General features: G+C 60.6%; 2 protein-coding genes across 2 annotated transcripts; one reads left to right on the top strand and one right to left on the bottom strand.

Annotated features, from left to right (window-relative positions):
• Positions 1-800: 800 nt before the first annotated feature.
• Positions 801-8,032, bottom strand: CDK2 (cyclin dependent kinase 2). The gene is made up of 7 exons (XM_074935012.1): positions 7,904-8,032; positions 7,181-7,258; positions 6,722-6,842; positions 6,437-6,607; positions 5,637-5,738; positions 4,382-4,585; positions 801-3,704 (listed from the first exon to the last, which is right to left on the bottom strand). The coding sequence occupies exons 1-7, from the start codon at positions 8,017-8,019 to the stop codon at positions 3,600-3,602; spliced, it is 897 nt and encodes a 298-aa protein (XP_074791113.1). The 5' UTR covers positions 8,020-8,032; the 3' UTR covers positions 801-3,599.
• Positions 8,033-14,488: 6,456 nt separating this feature from the next.
• PMEL (premelanosome protein) lies at positions 14,489-25,116 on the top strand. The gene is made up of 12 exons (XM_074935188.1): positions 14,489-14,606; positions 17,882-18,007; positions 18,528-18,674; positions 20,054-20,194; positions 20,685-20,846; positions 21,363-21,764; positions 21,846-22,391; positions 22,836-22,958; positions 23,496-23,580; positions 23,873-24,075; positions 24,320-24,407; positions 24,813-25,116. The coding sequence occupies exons 1-12, from the start codon at positions 14,543-14,545 to the stop codon at positions 24,970-24,972; spliced, it is 2,247 nt and encodes a 748-aa protein (XP_074791289.1). The 5' UTR covers positions 14,489-14,542; the 3' UTR covers positions 24,973-25,116.
• The last annotated feature ends 215 nt before the right edge of the window (positions 25,117-25,331 follow it).

Genomic DNA, 25,331 nt, shown 5'->3' with positions numbered 1-25,331 from the left:
AAAAATGGCAGCTGCTATTCCAGAAAGGTTGCAAAAGGAAGGAGGGTCGTAGGTGGGGACTGAGGGGCATCCATAGGGGTGGGTAGGGAGCCCAGGGCTGGCATAGCAGGGGGCCTGCCCCTTGTAACATTGCCAGAGCTAATGGGAGCTTCGTCCAACATCCGTACACCTACTGTAAGGCAGAGTTGTTAGACTATTGCCCTCAGCACTAAAATCACTCCGCTTTTTAAAAAGGAAAAACAATTGACAAGGCTGCAGGGAAGAACTTTCACTTTCACAGATAAACTTAATGGACCCTAGTTCAGCTGTGCATGTCACTGGTACTATTCTGCTTATGCTCTGTCAGCTGTTATCTCTCATCTTGCATTGTAAACTCTTTGGGGCAGGGGCTGTCTGCAGCACCGAGCACAATGGGGGCCTGGCCCATGACGAGGAGCTCTTAAGCGCAGAGCCTCTAAGGTATTGGAATGGCTAACTCCCATTGAAATCGGTGCCTATTGCCCACTTAAATACCTTTGTGGACGTGGGCCTGGGTGACTGGCCCAAGGTCTGTAGCAGAGCTGAGAATAGAACCTGTTTCTAAGTGACCTACCCACTGGACAGGACTTCCTCTCTCATCTAATAGAAGATATTTTCCTCTGTAGCTATCCCCTTTGGAGAAAAAAAACAAAAACACATTCATGACTCAAGTTAAAACTAAGAATATTTTTAATGATTTATAAACCAACCCCATAATATTTTTAACATTTGGTAAGAAACAACAGTCTACAAAGAATCAAGGACGACAAATATATTCTAGGGTTTGATTTTTAAAAATATTCACTTACAAAAACTCCACGGTGCTTGTCTAACAAACTTTATACAAATCCAGAGCTCTGCTTTAAAACTAACATGGCCTTATAAATATTTCCCTATTTGGTCCAGTCCAAAAAAATATATATTCATGCTCACAGATATTGTGTCACTATAGCTATTAACCCCATCTGCATCTCTCCTTCCCTCTGTTTTCATCACAAATTGGCAGCAGCATTGTTTTGGGGGAATGTCTGAGGCTCAGCTTCCCCTCCCTCCTCAAACTGGTTTCCATCAGGCACTTTATGTTGCTGTCCTAACCTTACATTTTTCTTTAGGCAACTGAGTTGAGAAAAAAAGCTAGTCCGCTGTGGAAGGACATGAGACCCAACCCTTCTGCTCTAAAGAAACTCAAGATACAAGAGATCAAAATAGCTGTGATAAGAACAGAACCATTCCGACTTTTAACCCTCACCTGGAAAAGGCCCATGTGGCTTATGAGCTAAATTCACAGCTTCCCTTAATGATCATTCCTCTCCTTGAATATTAATTTGTACCTCAAATACTTTTGTAAACAACCCTTAAATATAAAATGCTTTACTATAAAATACACTAAGTCTGTGTTTAAATATTCTATTCATCTATTGTCAACTGTTCAATTTTGGTTTAGATGTGGATTTCCCCCCTCCCATCCCTTCTTTAAGCAGGCCCCAAGAGTCTGGAGGTGGGCAGGTGACAGCAGCCCACCGTCCACACCATGGGATGTTCCAGACTTTTACAAATGGGGCTGTTTGTAGGGAAACAGTACCAGCTCATCTGAAACTGATCATGTTATTCTGGTGGAGAGCTGCCCCTAGCAGTAGCTGCTACCTCAGTGATCTCAATCGTAGCCTTCCAATCTATCCAAACACCCCATCTGCACTGCACTTAAAAGGAAGCAGCTGCTGAGGGCTAGGTGATGGGGGATACTTTCGAACAGGGTGTCACCCTTCCCCACCCTCCAGGACAATCTAAGTGGACAACTACTCCAACAGAGACTCAGTAGCACCCCCTAACGCCTTGAGCTGCCCCCGCTCCCCTAGAGAACGCGGCTGGGGAAGCCCACAGGAAAGGAGGGAGAATTAAAACAGGTGCACATGCCCGTTTCACAGGCCAGACTCTCAGCTAGTGTAAATAAGCAGCGCTCTGCTGAAGGCAGTGGAGATATGCTGTCCACACCCGCTGGGGATCTGGCCCCAGGTGCCAGAGCCAACCTTTCCACGAGCTGAAGCGCGTCTGGCATGGGAAGACCTAAGCCAAACGAAAAGTGACAAGGAGTCCCACCCCCGCTGGGAGACAGCCCTCCAGAGCGTGTGGGGAACAGCCCGGCTGGAGGAGGGCACCAGCTCTAGTGAGGTGTATGTCAGATTCTGGGATCAGATCTGTACCTGGCATAAACTGCCATAGCACCATTGACAAATCAGTGGAACCACCCTGATCGAGGCCCACCGAGGATCTGTCCCCTTGCATCGCACTTGGCCATAGGCAGCACCACAGAACGAGCGGCCAACGATGCGGCGGGGGCAGAATCTGTCGGAGGAGACTGCAACACTGTCAGGCCAGGGGCTCCTTTCGGGGACAAAGCCCTTTGCTTTCAAAGCCCTTTGCTTTCAAAGCCCTTCAGGGAGCAGAGAATAGGGGGGCGTCTTGCAGGGGGGCCACGAGAAGAGCCGGCTGCAACAATCACTTTCAGCTGCTGGGTTCCCGTTCCACCATGCTGTGCAGGGTGAAGCCTTTAGAGCAAACCCCCTCCTGTGGGTGCAGATTCTCCCTGGAGCGGATGAGGAACCTGCTTCCCTGCAGAAGCTACGTGCATCAGGTCGCACCTGGTGAGATGTTCCCGCAGGGGGGCAGAATGCCAGCGTAGGACATGCGAGGGTCTTGGGCCCTGTCGGTCAAAACGCTTCTGCCCATGGGACACTAAGGTGGGGGGGATGCTAAGTGAGCAGAGTCCCTGATTAGGGTCAGATCCTACCAGGGGAGCTGAGTGGGCCCAACACGCTGCAGGATCAGCCCTTACAACACATGTTGCCTGAGCGGTTGGGGACGTGTGCCACTCCTGTGGGCCCCCCCCCCAATGCAAAGAGCCGCTGGGGATTCGGGCAGCCAATCTGCAGGGTGCAATTTGCAGCAGGAACAGGAGTGGCCAGGAACACCAGCTGCAGTTCAAGTCTCTAGTGCAGCAGACTCCAGGGTGCTGGACGAGAAGCAGGCGGCAGGTGGGTGAGCGAGTTCACCGGGGCCAGCTGAGCGTATCCAGTTTGAACCAATCTCGATGGTAGGAGGGGATGGTTCCCCAGCCAGAACCTCCCTGCCTTCCACCCATCAAGGAGGCATGGGGGCTCCAGGAGGGCTCATCCTGTGTTGGAGCAGGAATTCGGGGGGCTCCGGAGGATGTGAGACCTCACTGAAGAGTCTCAGATGGGGGCATGCCGAGGGAGGTGAAAGGAGAAGGGGCTCAACCAGGGCGGCTGGTGAGGGATGCTCCCAGCTGCAGCGAGCAAGGTCCCATTGCTGGTGCTGGAATCCAAGCCCTCCAGGGAGGGTCAAAGCCACAGACTAGGAGCTCCAGCCAGGGCAATGGGGGCTGGGCTGCCACCCTCTCCGTTCGGGAGGCTAAGTGCAAGTCCGCTGGGGCGGGATGAGTCACAGGACCCCCAGGGCAGGTCCAGCCCCAGGAGACAGATCCAGATACAGGCATAGGCCAGACAGAGCCAGAGTGGGGGCAGCAGAGTCCTGGCTGGGCTGGCCCCCTCCCCGAAACCACTTCACAAGCGCAGGTGAGGGACGGCCTTGGTGACGTCCCGGAAGAAGGGGTGGTTCAGTGCTGACTTGGCTGAAATCCGCTTGTTGGGGTCGTAGTGCAGCATTTGCTGGGTAGGAGAGGGGTGGGTGGTTATTGTGGGTGGGGGGAACTGAGTGGGGGATGGGTCTGGCGGTAACCCAGTCATTCCCATGGCAACTTTCATCATGAAGCACCAAGGTGGGTCACACCCAAGGCCGTAGCGCAGCTGTCTCTGGGGTGGAACGTGGTCGTTGTTCCACCACCACGGACAGGGAATGAGATGGAATCTCAAACCCCGGCAACATCTCCAGGGGGAATTTAGGGAGACGACGTGATGGACTCTGGTCCGGATGCCAGGGCTAACACCTCTCGCAGCAGGAGGGCTTAGCGGTTACAGCAGAGGACTCCTGGGTTCTAGTTCCAGCTCTGGGACAGGAGCAGCTACAGCATGGGGACCTGGGGTCTATTCCTGGTTCTGCCACTGATTGCATGGCCAGGACAAGTCACTTCCCCCCTGTGTCTCAGGCTGCCCCATTGTGTGGGGGGGGGGGCGGGGGGGGAACGGGACAGACACACGACACAGTGGGGGAGGCTGCTTGCTGTCCATGTAGCACCAGTGGAGGGCTAAGAAGCTTGGCTACGGCTGCATGGCAAGCGGCTTCCAGTCCCCAGATCCAGCCCTGCACTCTCCCAAGAAACCTTGTTCCTCTCCCCCCGCTGCCCCCAAGGTACTGGGTCAATCCTGGAGCCACCCCAGCTACTCACAGCCAAGAGCTTCCTCCCCTCCTCGTCCAGAGGGGGCACCACCTTGCTGAAGTCCTGTCTGGCCCATTTGGGGAAGCTGGGCTTGTAATCGGGCATGGAAGTGACCCCTGGCCACACAGCCTCGTCCGGGGTGCCCAGCGTCCGGAAGATGCGGAAGAGCTGGTCAATTTCCGAGTCTCCAGGGAACAGGGCTCGCCTGGTGATCTGGACAGCAGGAGAGGGGTCAAGCGAGGTCCCAGCACAGCCCCACCTCCCAGTGGCTCAAAGCTACGAGAGGGGCTTTCCCACCCTCCTCTCTCCCCAAGGGAGGGATCTGAGGGCCAGGGATGCTTTGGCCACACACCAATTACTGAGTTCAGCACAGGGGGAAGTTAATGGCCTGCGTGGACCATTTCACGCTCCCCTCTGGCCTTAAACCCTACGAATCGTCCCCTCGCTCTACAGCCTCGTGACTGACCCCCCCACTGCAGCAAAGCCTCTACCCAGCGGGGGTGGGGGTGACCTGGGCACGAAGGTTTATGGCCAGCTGGCTCCCATGGGAAACAGCCCGCTCTGTGGTCGGCTCCCCACTAGCCCACCCCATGATGCAGACGCCGGCCCACGTGTTCCACATGACACACCTCTTTGTACCCCCGCTGCCAGCACAACCCCTTCCCCCAGGGTGGGGGAAATGCCGGGCAGGGCACCCCCCGAGAACGCAACAGAGCCCTTTTATTTCCCGCTTCCCGTTCGGCAGGTCAGCACCCCTCTCCGGGGACGGGGCGACGTCACTGAGCGCATCCGAGCGCTGCCCCCGGGCAGAGGAAGAGAGGCAGAGGCTGCTCATCTGACACCATCAGCAGCTCTGGCAGCGTGCGTGGGGTGGGGGGGCCTTGATCAGAGCCGGCCAGGCTGGGATCTGCCCCATAGCACTCTCAATGCAGCCTCTCACGCCTGGGGGGAAACTAACATCAGGCCAGACAGCGAAACCTGCTGCCCCCGCTGGGCCCGCTGGCGGCTGGGTGCAAGCGGCAGGACAGTGCAACTAACTCATGCTCCTTCCCCCAGCATGTGACAGGACGAGCTAGGAACAGAGAGGAGCAGGGTGAAGCCCCCCCCATCTCACAGACACACACGACTTTCAGCAGGGGCAGGATCAGGCCCCCAGCATGGGGGTTGTGCTCGTTTCGCTCCCCCCACTGCACGGGGCACACGTGGCCCTTCCCTGACTCCAGGACGAGAAAAACCACGTGCCAGGGGGCGGGGGGGCACGTACCATCTCAGCAAAGATGCAGCCCAGGCTCCAGATATCCACAGCCGTCGAGTAGTACTTGCAGCCAAGCAAGATTTCGGGGGCCCGGTACCAGAGAGTCACCACCTGGCGAAGTGGGGTGTGTGGGGGGAATCCTTGTTAATCATGACAGGGACGTCTCTCACCCTTTCCGCTCCAAGGACCCCAGAGAGCTTTACACACCATAGGCCCCCTGGGAAACGTCGTAATCCCCATTTTGAAGAAGGGGAAACTGAGGCACAAAAAGGGAAACTCACCCAAGGGGAGACAGCAAATTTTGGGGGGAGCTGAGAATAGAACCCAGGAGTCCGAGCTCCCGGCCTTGTGGGGGTGACCGTTACACACTCCTCTCCCTAGTAGGACTCTGGCCCAGGAATCGAGCAGTAGGGCGGTGTGACGCCCTGGATCCGGTAGCCTGGAGTAGGCACAGGGGACGCAGCCGGATCTCTCCCACCCGCTAGGGGCTGGTGGTGGCATGACAGCCTTGGAGGAGTCCGCAGGAGGATGGGTGCCAGGTTCAGCCCTTACAAGGAGGTTAAGCAATGGAGTAGCCTACATGGGCCAGTCCTGTCACTTCCGCACTGCAGGGGGCGGGATCAGCTGGCCATGCTCAGCTGGAGCCGGGGGTCCTGGTGCAGGGAGGACAGGGATACTCAGCCCGTCAGCGGGCACCTACCCGGGTGAGGTGGCCCCATCTCACTGCCTAGCCCCTGGATCCCACCTCCCAGCAGAGTCCCAGCAGGAGCCAGACAGCTGGAGGAGGGGGGAGCCCGGCCCGGACGCACCTCGTGGGTGTAGGTTCGCACCGGCACACCGAATGCCCGTGCCAGCCCAAAGTCCGCCAGCTTGATGGCTCCCTCGGCATTGATGAGCAGGTTCTGGGGCTTGAGGTCGCGGTGCAGCACCCGGTGGGAATGGCAGAAGGCCAGGCCCTGCAGCAGCTGGAACAGGTAACTCTGCAGCGGGGGCAGACAGGCCTGGGGTCAGAGGGGACCTCAGCTCGCAGGTCAGGTCAGGGGAGGAGAGGACGCCAGGGAAGGGGCTGAGCAGCACACTGGCCGGCCCGTTACCTTGATGAGGGGCAGAGGGATGCCGCTGATGGAGGACGAGTCCATGAACTTCTTCAGGTCCTGGTGCAGGAACTCGAAGACCAGGTAGAGCTTGTTCTCCGTGTGGATCACGTCCAGCAGCCTGAGAGCGCAGGGAGAGGAACGAGGAGACGTCACCGCTCCTGCCCCGGAGAGGCCCTTGCAGGAGGGGTGGGGGCGTTCGCTCACCGTGTCCCAGGCCCGGCTTGGCCTCTACCGAGGCTGCCAGCGATGGCAGCGGGCAGCACCCTGCGTGACAAGCTTGTGGGGGACACATCCCGCTGGGGAGCCGGGCCCAGACCAACCACGATGGGGGCCACAGCTCTGGGTCCCCACCGGCCCCAGGGGATCAGGGGCTCTGGATCCCAGTAGCTCGGCGACCGTGCGGTGCCACCCAGCAGGGACTTCATTAACTCACTCCGCCCCCCCCCCCCCACTTACTTGACGATGTTGGAGTGGTTCAGCTCCTTGAGCAGGGAGATCTCCCGGATGGCGGTGCTGGGGACGCCCTCCGTCTCTCTGCAGGGGGAGGGACGTCATGGGGAGCCTGGAGACACGCAGGAGGTCTGGGGCTCCATTCAACCCCAGCCCAACAATAGTGCTTTGGTGTCACCAATATCACTTCTGCCAGGCGGCCTAAGAACTCCAGCCCCCCCAGCCCAGCGCCCCCCAGCCCAGCCCACACAGGCTCCAGCCTAGTGCAGCAGCAGCAAGCCTAAAACCCTTTGCATGGATGCACCACCATGGAAATGCAGCCCCCTCCCCGCACCCCTAACCCAAGGGCTCTCCTGGCTTCTCCACCAGCTGAACGGTCCAGGACGGACCCAGCCCACCTAGGATGCACCTCGCCCCCGGCATTCATGCCAAGTGCCAGCCCCCCCCCCGGGCACCCCAGCCCCAGAGGGAGGAACCTGGCGCAGCCCCCCGGAAGCCAGCCCAGCCTCGGACCCCTTCTCTGCCGGAGCTGCGGCCCCAAGGTGCAACACGCCGCGCCCCCGGGGGTGGGCTCCTGCAGAAGCCCCCCCCTCGAGGCGAGGAGTCTGCCCGGCCCAGTCTCCTCGTGCCCCCCAACAAAGAGACACAGCCCCCGCTGCCCCCCCAAACCTCGAGCTACAGGAGGGGCCCCACAGCCGGAGACGGGGGGGCCCCGGGGGGGGGACTCACGTATCCAGGCGGATTTTCTTCAGCGCCACCACCTCGCCGGTGACTTTGTTCTTGGCCTTGTAGACCACCCCGTAGGTGCCCTCGCCGATCTTCTCCACCTTCTGGAAGTTCTCCATGGGGCCCGGCGGCCGGGGCCGGGCCCGGCGGCCGCCCGCCCCGGGGAGGGCTCCAGGGGTGGGAGCCGGGGCTCGGGCCCGGGGATCGCGGCCCCTGGGGCGGCGGCGGCGGCGGCGGCCCGGACAGAACGTTCCGCACCCCCCGGCGGTTACAAACGCCCCCAACTGGCAACAATGTAGCGCCGCCCCCCGCCCGGCTGCTTCCCGCGTTCCACTCGCCCCGCCCACCCCGCCGCGCCATTGGCTGGCGCCTGGGAGGGGGACGTGGGGAGCGACGCGGGAGGCTCCTTAAAGGGGCAGGCGCCGAGGAAGCGGCTGCGCTCTCCCGCCCGGTCTAGGGTGGCGGGGTGGGCCAGACCCGGAGCTGCGCCTAAATCCTAGGTGACCCCCCCGCTGGATGACCCCACGCCAGTCCAATGGCTGCTCCCCAGCTATGTTTATTCGTGGGGTGATTTCCCCAGACCCCCCCAGGATTCCTTGAGCCCCCTCCTGAGCTGTGACTGATGGGGGGCGGCCCAGGGTCCCCCTCCCTAAGGAGACCCCCCTCTCCCGTGGTTTAACTCCAAGTGCTCCCCCATCCCAGGGGGCTGCTCCCCTCTCTTCCCCCCCCCCCGCCTAGGTTCCACCTGGCAGAAGATGAAGGGGGATTCCCAGTGTTAAGACTGTGATCAGTTCCGTTCTTATTTCTCATGACATGTGCCCCGCCGCTCGGGACCCTGTTTGTACCCAGCCTCGGAGGCCCTGAGGACCTCGCTCACAACCAGGACTCAAACTGGGCTTCTGGCTTCCATTCCAAAAATTAAACCACGCCCGAGGCCCAGCTCCAGAAAAGTACCGAGGCTCCAAACTTCCCTCGAGGATCTGGGCCTAAGGCCTCCTCCACTCGGGGGATGTCAGACCTAGCAGCCGAAAGCAGCCAGCCAAACGCGCGCCCCCCTCGCGCCCAGGGGATTCGTGCACCCTGAGCTGCGCCCAGCTCTGGCCATTCCGAGCAGGGGCGGCACATCCAAACTGTGCAGCTGATCAACGAGAAGGTCCGGCCGGCGACTTGAGCACGGCCTAGAAGCACCTGCTCGGAGCTCTTTAATCCGGCAGACAAAAGAGCTGGCAGTGGAAGGCAGCCGAGTTCCTGCTGAACTGGTTTTGTTCTGCGCGTCGCCATTTCGGGTGGCGAGCTCGTGTGTGGCGTGGCTGGGAGGGAGTGCGGCCATGCGCTTTGCTTGCTGCCCATCGGGGCTCAGCTCGGGAACGCGGAGCCAGGGGGGCTGCTTTTGTGCTGCAGGTTTATTGTTTGAATCGGCTCCTTCCTTTCCGCTCTCTCGCATTTCCCGGAGCCGGGGGTCTCCTCCCCAAAGGGATCCAGCTCTAACAGTTGTACGTGTGTCTCGGATAGCGGTGGCTGGTCTGTTCTGAAAGCCCAGGTCCATACAGAGTCTGACATCCCCTGGGGACGTGCTTTGGGGCATCCTTCCACCGCCAGGGGACAAAGTCTCCACAGCGCTTGTGTGTCAGAGTCACGTCACAGATGGCCATTGGTAACGATTTCATTGCTAGCCAAAGCCTGTCGGAAGGGAGCGGGAGGATCACAGTAGGGGGATCTGTACCATCGACTGTCAGCAATGTCTCATTTTGGAGCTGCAAATCGGTAGCAGGTGGGAGAGGACCGCTCCTCTGGGTGACGTGGGCCAGGCCCTTCCTTGCCGTGCGCCTCACTTTCACCATCAGATGTGCGCAGATTAAAAGGCTAGAACTGCACAAGATAAAAACTCACTCTGCTTTGGGCTTCCCTGAGGCTTGTCTCTGAAGATCTCAAAACACTTCACCCAATATTAGTGACTTGAGCTTCACAATCCTCCTAAGAGGTAGATGTAAGCTCTCCAGGGACAGGCTGGTATTTTGCAGTGGGTACGTACCGCACCTAGCGCAACAGTTCATGACTGCACCCCAGGCATTACTGCAATGCACATAATAAAAAGACCCATTTTAAGGTGGAAAGACTGAGATGCAGAAGCGTTAAGTGATTTGTCTCCTGTCTCACAGTGGTAAAACTGGGCTTAGGCTGACCTCACTTTCAGAGGTGGGAATAGAACCCAGGAGTCCTGATGCACAAGCCTGTGCTCTAACCACTAGACCATACTCCACCCACAATCTGGCTGATGCTTAGAATAAATAAAATCCATTCACTTTGAATCTGGTCAAACCAAATCTCTGCTACAAGAATAAGTGACCAATGAGCTAATGGAATGTGACCTGAGTTCTTCCAAATATTAAACTTTATGTAGTTCTGTGAAGGGGGCTGTGACATTCCCCACGGTACAATCTGGACTGATGGACAGCTGTGTCCCCTCAACTTTTGAATCTGGAGTGCCTTTTACACTGTGTCGCAGTGAGAACAACCACTCCTGGTCTGTTCACAAAGCCCCTAGCGTGCCAAATCACTGCCAGCTGAATATATCAATGCTTACATTGCAGCGTGACGCCAGCAAATTGCCAGTCCCAGACTTGTCCCCAGAAATGTGCATCTTGTTCTGCCCAGCTCTCTCCTTGTGTGCAGCGCAAGCTCATAGAAAGTCCATCATTACATTAATAGCAAATGCTACGCACACCCCCTGTTAGCTTAAAGGGAGGTTCCGAAACACTTCAGTCCAAACACACTGACTTAGATAAACAAGAAAGCACATCTATTAACCACAGAGAGAGAGATTTTAAGTGATTACAAGGAATGAGTCATAAAAGCCAGAATTGGTTACAAAGAAATAAAAGGTAAAACGCAAACTAATACCCAACTTAACGAGCGACGTGAACTTAAAGTAAATGGATTTCTCTCACCACATGCTCACAGCAGTCTGGCTGGATTCCTTTGGCCAGGACCCCTCCCCAGTCCACCGATGCTTCCTTTGTCTTTCAAACGTTGTTGAAGCCGTGAGTAGAGATGAGGGGAGAGACGTGCTTTGGGGGCTCTGTTCCTCATTTTTATATCTTTTCCTCTTCTTTGAGAATCATCTCCAACTGGGGTTCAGGCAACAGCAAGTCTGGTCTTTGCCAAGATGTAAATTTCTCACTGACATCCTTCTTCCTGCCAAAGAACGGCTGCTTAATCAGGTGATAGTCCAGTTGATTTTGTTGACACCTGGCTGAGGCATCAATTTGCCTTTTTGTCTCTAAGGAACTTGTTTGGGCTACTTCCCCAGATTTGAAATATGCTTTAGTAACATCATACAGTGGAAGCGTATAACTTTACACACAATGTTGTCACACCTATTTTACCAGGACAATAATGATCAGTGAATTATGAGTTTTCAAATGCTACCTCACAAGGCATACTTTGTACAAAATTTATCACAGTCTTGTAAAAGTGGTGAACACAGGAACACAGTCTGTCACAGGGGAAACTTGGGCCATGGGTTTATTAAACAGGATTTTGCTGCTATGTCTGGTGTTTGGGGGAGGAGTTACACATTTTCTTAGCAGGATAATATCCTGAACACAGAGGCTCAGATCTGCAAAGGTATTTAGGCACATAATTCCCATTAAAATCAATGGGAGCTCGGCTTCTAAGTACCTCTGATGATCTAGATCATATTCAATAACCATTGTGAATTATCTCTCCCAATTTGTTCCTTTTATTAAAGGGACACACATGTTACTCATACCTTTTGCACAGCACACAATTAACGTGTGGAACTCACTGCTACAAGGTCTTGCCAAGGCCGAGAGCTTACCAGGGTTCAGAACAGGATTTGACATGTATTCTGCTGCCCTTTTTGCTGAGCAGTAGCAGATTTTGGGGCCTGCCAGGTCAGTTTCCTGTCTAGAGCAGAAATGGGTGATACCATCAGGTATTTCCTTAGTGTGACTTGTTTGCTTACAACAGGTACAAAGTTCCTGTTCCCTTGAATGGAGGTTGGAGCAGACCAAGGCTTCCTATCCAGATATCTGGGCTACAGCACCACTGCCCAGTTCCCCAGATGCAGCTCTCTCCTGTGCCTCACTTCAGGGACCTGCCGAAAATCCCACAGCAGCTTGATTCCACTCCCTAGTCCCAAACTCCTCCTGTGGGTCCATTCGCCACCCCCAGCTCCCTGCAGGGCTGGCAGCTCTGATGCTGATGCTGTGTATGGGAGGAACACAGGCTAGTCAGTTTCATGTTGGTCAGTTTCCGGCTCTCCCCAGGCTGTGGTGGTTGGGTGCGAACAGGGCCAGGGGAAGGTTTATGGCCAGGCAAAGTGCCATCATAACTGCAATGTAACGAGTCCCAGCAATAGTTCTATTCAGGGTCGGTTCTCAACCAAATTAGTAAATTGGGGTCCCTCAAATTACCTGCCCTTGTTCTACTAACTGGCAGTTCCGGTTTCCCTTGCTTGGCCTAGAGCTCACCCCACGGACCGGGGTGATCAGACGTGTCTTTCCTTTATGTTCACAAGCTGAGCACTCTGGAGTCGCGCTGGTTTAATGGCAATTGATTTGAGAATGGATTAGTGACACCAAACACCCCCCATCCCCGTATGCACCCTCGTCTAGCAATTTACAACTGGATCTATCAGTTTAGCTTGCGTCTACAAGCACAGACACACTAAACCACTATAAGCTGGGTTTAAAGCCATTTTTAAGTGTCCACAGATAAAATTGCATCGCTTTAATTAGAGTGGCTTTAAATCACACCTTAAATTAAACAGGTGACGCGCTGTATGTTGGCCAGATCTAAGTCACTAGTGTTATAGGACTTACCACTGGAACGCAAGTGCCTGGCTTCAGTATCCTGTAGCAAGTATCAGCGGGGTAGCCGCATTAGTCTGTATCCACAAAAACAACGAGGAATCCGGTGGCACCTTAAAGACTAACAGATTTATTTGGTCATAAACTTTCATGGGTAAAACCCCACTTCTTCAGATGCACGGAGTGGAAATTACAGCTGCAGACATAAATATACTGGCACATGAAGAGACGGGAGTGACCTCCCAAGCGGAGAACCAGTGTTGACAGGGCCAATTCGATCAGGTCTACTCCCAATAATAGATGTCAATTCCAGGAGAGGCAAAGCTGCTTTTGTAATGAGCCAGCCTCTCCCAGTCCCTATTCAAGCCCAAATTAATGGTGTTAAATTTGCAAATGTATTTTAGTTCTGCAGTTTCTCTTTGCAGTCTGTTTCTGAAGGTTTTTTGTTCAAGTTTAGCTACTTTCAAATCTGTTATCGAATGGCCAGGGAGATTGGCTGGCTCCCACTGGCTTTTGTAAGTTACTATTCCTGATGTCCGATTTGTGTCCATTTATTCTTTTACGTAGGGACTGTCCAGTCTGGCCAATGTCCATGGCAGAGGGGCATTGCTGGCACAGGATGGCATATATCACATTAGTAGATGTGCAGGTGAACGAGCCCCTGAGGGTGTGGCTGATGTGGCTGGGTTCTCTGATGGTGTCACTAGAGTAGATATGGGGACAGAGTTGGCAACGGGGTTTGTTACAGGGACTGGTTCCTGGGTTAGTGTTTCTGTGGTGTGGTGAGTATTCGCTTCAGGTTGGGGGCTGTCTGTAAGCGAGGACTGGCCTGTCTCCCAAGGTCTGGGAGAGTGAGGGATCGTTTTCCAGGATAGGTTGTAGATCGTTGATAATGCGCTGGAGAGGCGTTAGGTGGGGGCTGTACGTGATGGCCAGTGGTGTTCTGTTATTTTCCTCGTTGGGCCTGTCCTGTAGTAGGAGATTTCTGGGTACCCATCTCGCTCTGTCAATCTGTTTCCTCAGACAGAGCGAGACGGGTACCTGCCCCTCTGCCATGTACGTTGGCCAAACTGGGCAGTCCCTACATCAACCTGGGTTCTCCACTTGTGAGGTCACTCCCATCTCTTCATGTGCCAGTATAGTTATGTCTGCAGCTGTAATTTTCACTCCATGCATCTGAAGAAGTGGGGTTTTACCCACAAAAGCTTATGCTCAAATAAATCTGTTAGTCTTTAAGGTGCCACCGGACTCCTTGTTGTTATCCTGTAGCAGTGAGTTCCACCCGCTAATTCTCTGTGTGTGTGTGTGTGATGTTTCTGTTGATCAGTTTTCAATGCACTGCCCGTCTCCTCGCTCCTGTATCGGGGAGAGGGTGAATAGAAGCAGCTGGACGCCATGAGCTAAGTGGAATCTGCCTTGCTCAGCATTGGAGTGACTTGTAATTTCACCCCGAGACCCTGTAGTGAAGTTGCATCACGGGTTACTCGTCCCTCCTGTGATCATTAGAGACGCTTTCTTCTCGGAGCGGAAACCCGGCTCTGTTCTTCTCCCCGTGAAATTCCAGGCTCTGTCTGGAGGCAAAACTAGTGAGGCCCCATTGTGCTAGAAACACGAACTTCTGACTGGATCTCACCCACACGCCCCACTGCTGGTTGGGGGGGGGGATGAGATTTTCATGAGGTTGGGCAAGGGGCGGGGCTATGCAAATGAGGGCACCTTCTTATACAGGGCGGCTAGGGTGCTTCGCCTCTCTGCCGTCGAGGGGGTCCAGGAACGCGGGGGGCAGGTGCGAAGGACAGGCTGGGAGATGCAGACCAGCTGGTACTTGGTGGCTGCCTGGGCCCTTCTGGCTGCGACTGCAGCTCAACGCAGTGAGTAGGGGCCCGGTCCTTGGGGTTAGCAAAGGGCCTGGAGGCGGGATCTGTAGGGCCCCATCTGACCCAACCCCGGCCAAGGCAGGATCAATCCCTGTCACGCCTTGTTCCCGACTCCAAAACACTGGAGCTGGTACCCATAAAACCCCAGAATCTCCATCTGCCTCAAGGAGTGTGTGTGTGGGGGATTCTCTGATACCCTTGGGGGTCAATGTGGACATTTACCTGCCATGTCCTAGATCAGGGGGTCACACTGGGCATCCCAAACTTAGTGACACCCCCTCTCCCCTTCCCAGATTGCTGTGTGGGGAGGATGGTCCCAGCTGAATGGGAGACGGGTTGGGGGGTGGGGGGGGTGCATGTCTGGTATGCAAATGGGGCAGTGAAGAGCCCTGTTGGGTTAACGTAGCTTCATTAACTGACCCAGCCCCCCAGATCCACCCCCGCAGGGGGGAGCATGTGTCTCCGGATGGCAGGGGGTGATAGGTGCTTTTGGATGCAGTGATGCTAAAACCTGAAAGTCCTGTTCAAGGATGGGGGGGAGTCAGCCAAACGGCTATAAAGTTGCCATGGAGCATGTGTGCAGGGGAAGAACGGGAATATCCCTTATAGCCCCCCTGTAGCGATTCCAGATCTAATGTGCCCCCTTTAGGCGTCCAGAGGGTTTTTTCCCCTGCAGAGGAGACAGACAGATGGACAGACAGACTCCCATGGCTGGGTCAGCTCCCGCAGGCTGAGAGTGAACAGAGATGGTGCTGGCCCACTGGGGACCCTGAGCAAGACTATTTCGGGGCCTCCCCCTTGCCCCTCACCCATCCCCATTATTTCCACAACCCAGACGATGGCCAAACCCACTGCCCAGCCTGCCTACCCCCCGAGCCTCCCCCGCCTCAAAGCTTGTCTGCGCCAGGCCAGCCTGCAGAGCCGGGCCGGGGGCTGCCCGGGGCAGCACCAGCCTCCCACCGTCCATCGGCTGCCCCCGAGCGGCTGCGTAGGGAGATGGGCTGGGCTCCCACCGGCCCGGTTCTGAGCTGGTACTGCCAGGTGCTGCGGTGGGTTTAACCCGCCTCGTCCCAGTGTCTCCCCCAGGCCGGGCCAGAGCAGGGATGCGTCCCCGCCCCGCTGGGAATTGTCTTGCCAGATTAATGAGGGCCGGGGGGGGGAGGAGGGGCAGCGGTAAAGCCGAACCGCGTGGGGAGCTGGCTCAGAGCTCCTGCTAATCCCCCGCACTGGGCCCAGCATCTGGGAAGGATGGGAATGGGGCTGCGCCCTGCTCCATGCATGTGGGGGGCTAAATCGGGGAGGGGTACCCAGAGGGGGAGCCCACCGTGCTCACACCCATCCCCATACTGAGGAGGGAGCCTGGGGGCCTGGTCACTCTTTGCGGCTGCGGGTTGCTCTGCTGCCCCTGGGGCTGATGGGGAGGAGACGGGGCAGCAGCTGCCGGGTAATATTCATACAGCTCCTTGCGCTGTGCCAGGCACAGGGATGTCCCCTCTCCCCCAGCCCCAACCTACTGCTGCAAGGACCCTTCCCCCAACCTACCTACTGACCCCTGCAGCCAGGCATCTGCCCCCTGCTGTTTGCCCTCCTGCAGTCCCCCTTAGCTGACCCTGCTGCCTCCTCCCAGACCCCCTGCCCTGTGCTGAGAATTAACACTGCACCCGCAGCAGTGGGGGGGGGTCTCCGCTGGGCCATCGAGATCTGGACTCCTGGCCAAGGGGCTCTCAGGGGGGATCACCTAAGGGGGCAGGTTCAGGGTGCAGCTGATTCTCCGTCCCTCCGTCCTTCGCCCTTGCTGGTCTCCCCTTGGGCCTGTCTGCAGCAGGGAGCCCCCCTGAAAACCTCACTTCCCAGTGGAGCGACACTGTGGGGGGGCTGCTTGTCTGGCCCCACATCTGGTTGGGGCGCAGGGTGTGGGGGGTTGCAAGTCAGACCATTTCCCTGGGAAGTCTCCCCTCCCTGCCTGAGCATCCCAAAGCACTTCACTGCCAGGTGCTGAGCCTCACAGTAGGGTCACTGGCATTCCCTGCACCTTACAGCTGGGGAAACTGAGGCACGAAGAGAGACGGGGACATGACACAAGTCATACAATCAGTCAGCCCCAGAGCTGGGACTAGACCCCAGGAGTCCAGTCCCCCTGTTCTAACCCTCACTCCTCTCACAGAGCCAGGCAGAGAACCCAGGAGTCCTGACTCCCGGCCCTGCTCCAGCCACTGGACCCCCCTCTCTTCACCCCCAGTGGGTCACACTATCCAGGAGTGATACAGAGGGGCACGCTCCATCCCCCCTCCCACCCAGAGAGGCTGCCTGGTCCAGGGGTGATTGGGACTCTCCCCCTCCCCACTGAGTGGTGGTGCAGGGGGGGGTGCATTAACCCTGCGCTGGCTGGAGCGTCCTGCACCAGGGACTCAGCTGAGAGTCACATGCAAGGGCTCGGCGGAGGATTTAGAGGCCCATGTGAGGGGTTTTGCCTGGAGCCCCAAGTGCTGAGTGGAAGATCCGTCACATGCTCCCTGCAGCCAGCCGGGTTCCAGGCCGTGGGAGGGCTGTGGGCAGGCTGGGTGCAGGGTGGAGCCACCCCCCAGCTGGTGCGGCGATGGATCCCCATGGAGCGGGGCCTGGAGGAGCCTGGGGGCCTGCGGGGCTGAGCCTGTCTGCTGGGGCCTGGAGGTGCCTCGGCTGGAATCCCCTTGCCCGCGCTGCCGGGATGCCAGGTGGTGCCCAGGTCGCAGGGGCCAAGGGTCCTGCCACAGCGCAGCTGCCATGCCCAGTGCTTTGGGGCAGCGAATCTCCCACCATCCTCCTTATGGGGAATTATCCGCCCTGCCCTCCTGCAGCCTTCCCACCGTGGATCGCAAAGCACCTCGTTCATATTCCACACAAGAGCTGGGGCCAGAACCCAGGAGTCCTGCCCCTTCCCCTCCTCGCTCTAACCCATGAGACACCTCTCCCTTCCCAGAGCTCAGCACAGAACCCAGGAGTCCTGCTCCCTCCCCTCCCCGCTCTAACCCACGAGACACCTCTCCCTTCCCAGATCTCCACACAGAACCCAGGACTCCTGGGTTCTAGCCCCCACCCCCCAAGCCCTCCACGCCAGCCTCTGGGGAACACTCGAGCTCTGTTCTAGCCTGATCCACCCTGGCCAGGGACAGGTCTTTGCACGCCCTGGCGGGGTTCGGGCCAGGGTCTAATCCTGCCGGCTGGGCTCAGGAACTGGGTCATCCCCGCCGCGATCCCAGCTCTGGATCTCGGATCCCGTCTCTCTCCAGGGGCCGGCAGCAGCGGCCAGGGGAGTGACCGACGGAACCGACAGCCCTTGGCTGAGGGGTCGTGGAACTCCCAGCTGTACCCCCGCTGGCAGGAGGGCGACCCCCGGCAGCAGAACTGCTGGAAAGGTAGGGGCTGGCCCCTCTGAGCCCAACACTGTGCCACTGGGGGCTGCGGGTAGGGCCTGCGGGGCACCGGTAGAGCTGTGGGGGAGCCCAGGGCTGGGTGAGCAGGGGCTGCGGGTCGGGAGTGAGGGGCACCGGCAGAGCTGGGGGGAGCCCAGGGCCGGGCTAGCAGGGGCTGCGGGTCAGGAGTGAGGGGCACTGGCAGAGCTGGGGGGAGCCCAGGGCCGGGCTAGCAGGGGCTGCGGGTCAGGAGTGAGGGGCACTGGCAGAGCTGGGTTGGGGGGAGCCCAGGGCTGGGTGAGCAGAGGCTGCGGGTCGGGAGTGAGGGGCACTGGCAGAGCTGGGGGGCGCCCAGGGCTGGGCTAGCAGGGGCTGCGGGTCGGGAGTGAGGGGCACCTGCAGAGATGCGGGTTTAGGGATGAAGGATTCACCCTGTGAGAAGCTGGAAACACCGGGAGGGGGGGTTGCACCCCTCTCCCAATCTGCGCCCCAGCAGCCGGCTGCCTTCCCCTCTCCCTCCCAGGCGGCACCGTGACCTTTGACATCAGCAACGACGCCCCCACCATGACGGGTGCCAGGGCCACCTTCGCCATCACCCTGCGCTTTCCCGGCAACCAGACGGTGCTGCCCGACGGCCGGGTCGTGTGGAGCCAGGACTGCACCGTGGACGGTGAGCCCCCCCCGCGACGCGCCCCTCCCAGCACAGCACCCGGTCTGGGGGCCGTGTTCCCCGACAGCGACTCGCACCCAGAGCAATGGGCCCATCCGGAGCTGGGGAGGGGCCGTGGCTCTAACCGCCCCCCCCTGGTATTTCTGAGGGCGGGCAGGGGAGTATGGAGTATTTCAGCAGGACGTGGGGCGGAGACTATTGCTTGGGGGGATACCTCATATTTCCATGGGGGAACTGTATGCACAATATTTCTATATGGGGGTGGCAGTGGGTCTAGGATTTCTAATAGGGTGGGGGGGTGGAATCTGGTATTTCCACAGGGAGCGGCCTTGAAAGCCGCCCGCATTCGTCCCCTGGATTTGAAAGGACCCTCTTGGGGGGCTGGACACCCACCCCCAGGTGCTGCCAGTGCCGGGAGGTTCTCCGATGTGCTGATGCCCCCCATTTCCCTGCTCTATCCACCCAACGGCAGCTGCCCTCAGCCCCCCAGGATCTGCCTGCCCAGCAGTGATCTGCCCCCTTTCCAGCCTGCTCCCAGGCCGGGCAGTGTGGCAGAGTGAGGGCAGGGCAGAACCAGCTCTGGCTGCCCCTAAGGCAATCCCCTCCCCAGACAGGTCTGGAAACGGAACCCAGGAGTCCTGGCTCCCAGCCCCCCCTGCTCTAACCACTAGACTCCCCTCCCCTCCCAGAGCCGGGGAGAGAACCCAGGAGTCCTGGCTCCCAGCCCCCCTGCTCTAACCACTAGACCCCATTCCCACTCCCCTCCCAGAGCCAGGGATAAATCCCCCATTCTGCAAATCTCAAGACCCCAGAATCTGGAGGTTTGTATACAAGATTGGGGCGGGGGGGGGGGTGGTCCGTCTCTGGTTGGGCGGCCCCTGGGCCACGTCCAGCATGGGTGGGGGGCACATGGCGCTGCCAGGCGTCTGGGGGCAGGGGATTCTGGGCCCTGCTGCAGGAGTTCATGCCCCACGTCAGCCCGATCTGGCAATTAACTCTGCCCCCAATCTCCAGATCAAGCTGCACCCCATCCCACCCCTCATCCCACCCCATCCCACCCCATCCCACCCCAGACCAGCCCCCTCCCCTCCTGTGTAAAGGGCTTTGGTAGCTGAAGGGCAAGGGAAGGGCGAGAGCCCTGCAGGCTGCACCTTTGATTGGTTGTCCATCCCCAGAAAGGGGGGGGAGCGAAGCTGAGACGCCCCCTTCCAGAGTCAGGATAGAACCCAGGAGTCTGGGATCCCAGCCCCCCCCCCCGATAGAACCAGGGCTAAAACCCAGGAGTCCTGGCTCCCAGCTCCCCCCTTCTAATCACTAGACCCCTCCCCCTTTCCTTCCCCGAGCCAGGATAGCACTAACTGCCCCCTTCGCTCCTGCAGGTACCCAGGTGAGACGGGGGGACGCTGTCTTCCCAGAGGAGCCAGGCGAGGGCCCTGGCGGCGTCTTCCCCGACGGGCAGCTCTTCCCCCCCAGCGCCCGGGGCAAGCGCAGCAAGTTCGTCTATGTCTGGCGGACCTGGGGTGAGAGCCAGCCCCCCGCGCCCCCTGTGCCTGCCACCCACCCCCCCGGCCCCCCTGCACACCCCTCAGAGTGCCTGGCACAGGCAGGGCCATGGCAGACACCTCCGCCCCACATGAACAGCTGGCCCCCGGTGCCCCATGGGGAGCACTAGCCTGAGGCTTGGCCCCAGGTCCCCACAATAGCCCTCGGCATCTTCCACTCTTCAAAGCACCAAACAAACGTTATCCAATAACTTCCCGCAGCGTTTCCTCTCAGTGGGGAAACTGAGGCACAGAGCGAGACCCAGTCACACTCACTGGCAGAGCTGGGAATACAACCCAGGAGTCCTGGCTCCCAGCCCCCTGCTCTAACAACTAGCCCCCCCAACCAGGCCATGCTGCAGGACCCTCTCCAGTAAGAACTGGAGTCTCTGTGCCCCGGCCCCCACAGCTCTGCACCCCCTGCTCCCTCCCTGGGCTGCACCCTGACCTTCCCCCCTGCCCCCCACAGGGCAGTACTGGCAGGTGGTAGACGGCCCCTCCTCGCTGCTGACGGTGGAGACGGCCGGCGTGGCCCTGGGCTCCTACGCCATGGACGTGCAGGTCTATCACTACCGGGGGCACCGCAAGTTCATCCCCATGGGCAGGGCCACGTCCCAGTTCAGCATCACGGGTGAGGCCCGGGCAGGGCTGGGGGGCGACCGACCGGCCGGGGGCTGCTGGGCGGGGGGGGCCTGGACGGGTTTCACATGCGTCACCAGGCGGCTTGGGCACCGCAGGCTCCATTTGGCCCCCTTCCTCCTCCGCCTCCCTGCCCCATCCCGTGGCCACGGCCTTGCTGCGGTGGCTCTGCTCACCCCCTGCCCCAGAGCAGCTCCCCGGGCAGGTCGGGGGGGGGGGGCGTTATTGGGGCACGGAGCAGGTCCTAGGAGCCCTGTGTGCGCCTGAACCTGGGCAGGGGGCCCTGGGCTGGTGGGGGCAGCGAGGCACCAGGTCTGTGGGGGCAGTGGGCCCTGGGATCTGTGGGGCTCCAGGGGGCAGGGTCTGTGGGGGCAGGGGGACCCCAGGGTCTTTGGGGACAGGGAGGCACCAGGTCTGTGGGGCTCCAGGGAGCAGGGGGCCCCCGGGTCTGCAGGGGCGGGGGGCCCTTCCATAAAGGCCTGGAGCCTCCCTGACCCCCGCCCCCCAGACCAGGTGCCCTTCGCGGTGGACATTGCCCAGGTGCTAGACGTGGACGGGGGCGACCGGCGCTTCGTGCGGAACCGGGCCGTGGCCTTCAGCATCCGGCTGCACGACCCCAGCCGCTACCTGCAGGCCGCCGACGTCTCCTACTCCTGGGATTTCGGGGACCAGAGCGGCACCCTCCTCTCCCGCGCCGACACCGTCACCCACACCTACCTGGAGCCTGGCACCTTCCGGCCCCGCGTGGTGCTCCAGGCTGCCATCCCCGTGGGCTGCGGCAGCACCTCACCGGCACCGGTCGTGGACCCCACCACGGTCCCCCCAGGGCAGCCCACCTCCACCTCGGCTCCAGCCAGCCTGGCGCCCAGCGGGAGCCCCACGCAGACACCGGGCCAGCCGCTGAGCGTCGGTAAGTGGTGGACGTGACCCCGGGCTGGGCTGCGGGTGCCAGCCCGGAACCAGCTGCAGCTCTTGCGCTCTCTGCCCACAGTGCCCACCGCCACGGCCGAGCCAGTGATGCCCACAGCAGGCACAGCCTCCGTCCCTCCCAGCCCCGTGGTGCCCGGCACGGCCGCCACCCTGCCCGGTGCTGTGACCTCGGCTGCTGGCAGTACCACGGTTCCCACCCCCGCCTTGGAAACCAGCACCGTGCCCGCCGTGGCACCTGGGTCCGTGGTCACTGTCGTCGCCGCCAGCTCAGACCTGGCTGTGGCTTCTGCGGATCCGCCACTCCCTGCCTCCGTCTCTGCCGCTGGAGACCCGCCGGGCACCCTGCCACCTACATCTGCGTCCTCCGTGGCCAACCCGCCGGGCACCTCGCCACCTATGACTGCGTCCTCCGTGGCCAACCCGCCGGGCACCTCGCCACCAGCATCTGCGTCCTCCGTGGCCAACCCGCCGGGCACCTCGCCACCTATGACTGCGTCCTTCGTGGCCAACCCGCCGGGCACCTCGCCACCAGCATTTGCGTCCTCCGTGGCCAACCCGCCAGCCAGCGTGGCAGGAATCGGGGCCAACACTAGCTTGGAAGCAGCAGGTGGGTGCTCGCCTTGTATAGGTGGGGTCCCACGGGGCTGACCCAAAAGACCCCCCCTGCTCCCCAATGATTTCAGGGGTCCAGCTTGGCACAGACCCCGATTTCAGTTTGCGGGGGGCAGGGTCCTTGCCCGGGCTGCCTGGGGATTGACACTGGTCAGCGCCTGGCCCAGGCCAGGGAGGCTCAGCTCAGCCTGATATGGGGCCCTGGCTGTGGTTCCAAGCGCCACGGGGGCCCAGGGGGTGGAGGGCAGCGGGTCATGGCTGTGCCTGGCCGGGGGGGCAGCATGGTCCCAGGCCCAGTTGCCAACATGTCAACGTGGGCGAGAGCTGGACAACGTTGGGCGTCCCCCGGGCAGGGTGGCCGTGACCCAGGGGTCTTGCCGGGTGGGCAGGGCCTGTCCCGGGGGGGTCTCCCTTCTCTCAGCCCCTTGTCTCCCCGCAGACGTGGCTGTCGGCACCGCGGATCCTGCCACCCCTGAGGTTCTTGTGCTGGCCAAGCGGCAGGCGCCCGCCGGCTGCCTCCTGTACCGATATGGCACCTTCTCGACAGAGCTGGAGATCATCCGTGAGTTGGGGGCGCGGCGCGGCCTGCGCTCCTGGGGCTGCCCCCAGCCCGGGGTCCCAGCGAGCCCCTGGCCCCGAGCAATGGGGGGCGTCCTCCACCACAGCCGGCTCAGTCCGGCCGCAGGGCGGTGTCAAGCCGCAAAGCTCCGGGCGTGGGAGGGGCCATCCCAGCCTGGCTGGGCTCGGGGCAGGGGCCGGCTGGTGAAATCCGGGGGCTCCCTGGTCCCTGGGGGTTAGTCTGCACTAAGGCCTGGCCCGAGATTCACCCTGACTGGGGGGGCTGCCCTGCCCCCCCATGTGGTTGGGAATGGGGAACAGTGCAGGGACCCCCCCAGCCGTTCCCATTCCAGCCCCTGTATCTGGACCAGAGCGATGGGCACTAGGGTCTGGGCCAGCCCCCGGCCCCTCTGCTGGGCCATTTCCATGGGAGCAGGTTGGAGGGGGCAGGCTGGTTCCCGGGGTGGCCATGGCTGGGTGGGGGAGGGTCTCGGGGCAGGGCCCGGCTGCGCGTGCCCCCCCTAACGCCTGCCCGTTGCAGAGGGGATCGAGAGCATGGAGATTGTCCAGGTGACCCCGGCGGTGGGCGAGAGCGCCGTGGAGCTCACTGTGACCTGCCAGGGGAGGTAGGGGGCACCAGGGGGGCGGCATCAGGATGGGCATGGCTCCTGCGGGCGGGGTGACTTCATGCCCCAACCCCCACCCCGGGGCCTGCAGCAGAACCTGGAAGCCGGGCTCTGCTCCGCCACGTACTGGGGGAGATCCCCCGGGCCAAGCCACCCCCAGCATCGTCCCGTCCCCCACGCCTGCCAAGCCTGGCTCCCAGGGGCACCTGGCCCATCCCGCCTCCTGCGGGTACCCCCCACCCACCCGCCCCCGCGGCCATGCCTTACCTGCCCTCTCCGCCCACCCCCCCAGCCTGCCGGAAGAGGTCTGCACCACCGTCTTGGACCCCACGTGCCTCACGCCCCAGCAGAGTGTCTGCACCCCCGTGCCCCCGGCGCCCGCCTGCCAGCTGGTGCTGCGCCAGGCCTTCAACCAGAGCGGCCTCTACTGCCTCAACGTCTTGCTGGCCAACCCCGCCAGCCTGGCCGTCGCCAGCACCCAAGTCAGCATCCGAGGTAGGGGCTGGGTTTGCAGGGGCGGGGGGCTGTGCAGGGCAGGGCAACCCCCTCACGGCCGCACGCTGAGCTGTTCACGGGGCCTGAGCCAGCCCCCACTCCCCCCGAGCTCTGGGGAGTTTGGGGCCCAGCTGTCTCCGAGACACCCCAGCCCGGAGAGGGGTAACGGAGAGGCTGCCTGGCCCCGTCCTGCTGGGTGCAGCCCCAGCCCCACCTCACCGCGGCCCGTGTCTGTGCCCTGCAGGTGCCGAGCCTGCCGCGCCCAGGATCACACTCATCGTGGGGCTCATGCTGGTGGCCGTGGCCCTGGGCGCCGTGTCCTATGCCTACAGGTGAGACCAGCCCCCACCCGCTTCAGACGCCGGGGCTGCGCCAGGCCCCGCTGCTCCCAGAGCCGGGGCGCCAAACGGAGCCACCCCAGAGCCCAGCCCAGCTTTACAGGCCAGCAGCACCGGGCTGCCCAGCATCCCCTGGCCGAGATCAGGGCCCCACTGCACCAGGCACAGCCCCGAAGAGCTTCCCCGCTGCTCAAAGGGAGGGTTATGAGCTCCTAGTTAGGGGGGGAAACTGAGGCACGGTGCATCAGTGGCAGAATTGGGGCTAACCCAGCTCCCTGCTTTGTGGGCTGCCCTTTGGGGAGCCAGGCCCCAGGTGGTGGGGTTTTTTTGGGGGGGGGGGCAGCCCTGAGCCCCGGCTGGCCAGGTATGACACCCCCCTCTCTTTTTGCCCCTTGGCAGGCGTGTGAAGTACAGACCCCTGCCCGCAGGCCCCACCCACAGCCCTCTGCCCCGGGCCTGGCTACCTGACCGCGCCGCCCTGCGTCTCTTCCTGCGCCAGGCCTTCAGCACCGTGCCCACCGGCGAGAGCAGCCCCCTGCTCAGCGGCAACGTGGTCTAGAGCCAGTGATGCCCCCCGAAAGGACCCTGCCCCTGCTCCTGCCATTCGGGGTGGGGGCTGGGGATGCCTGACACACCCAGCCCCAGAGCCACAGTGCTCCCTGCCCCCCCAGCACGGGGGGAAGGAGGGAGCCCTCCCCCGCTCCAGCTGGCACCCTGCGGGGGGGGGGGTTTCAGGTGCCCTTGTCCTTATCAGCTATTAAACACTCAGACTCCTGCCCGCGTCTGCTTGGTTCTGTCCCTGCCAGGGAAGGTGCTAGGTGAATGCTGGGGGGCAGGGCTGGCTGTGCAGGGGGCATGGGATAGTCAGGAGTCAGCTCCCCCCCCCCCACCCTGCACTATAGGTCCGGCTCCGCACCC

Source organism: Natator depressus, chromosome 20 (assembly GCF_965152275.1).
Source record: "Natator depressus isolate rNatDep1 chromosome 20, rNatDep2.hap1, whole genome shotgun sequence".
Classification (NCBI taxonomy): domain Eukaryota; kingdom Metazoa; phylum Chordata; order Testudines; family Cheloniidae; genus Natator; species Natator depressus.
This window is presented reverse-complemented; position numbering and strand designations above follow the sequence as displayed.

What these genes read in the sequence shown, in the direction of transcription:
- CDK2 (XM_074935012.1), bottom strand. Translation starts at nt 8,019, where the DNA reads ATGGAGAACTTCCAGAAGGTGGAGAAGATCGGCGAGGGCACCTACGGG. An exon ending in AACCACTCCAACATCGTCAA is followed by an intron (nt 6,843 to 7,180) that starts GTAAGTGGGGGG and finishes CTGCGCTCTCAG; the next exon opens with GCTGCTGGACGTGATCCACA. An exon ending in TCCCTCTGCCCCTCATCAAG is followed by an intron (nt 6,608 to 6,721) that starts GTAACGGGCCGG and finishes CCCCCGCTGCAG; the next exon opens with AGTTACCTGTTCCAGCTGCT.
- PMEL (XM_074935188.1), top strand. Translation starts at nt 14,543, where the DNA reads ATGCAGACCAGCTGGTACTTGGTGGCTGCCTGGGCCCTTCTGGCTGCG. An exon ending in CCAGGACTGCACCGTGGACG is followed by an intron (nt 18,675 to 20,053) that starts GTGAGCCCCCCC and finishes TCGCTCCTGCAG; the next exon opens with GTACCCAGGTGAGACGGGGG. An exon ending in ACTGTGACCTGCCAGGGGAG is followed by an intron (nt 23,581 to 23,872) that starts GTAGGGGGCACC and finishes CCACCCCCCCAG; the next exon opens with CCTGCCGGAAGAGGTCTGCA.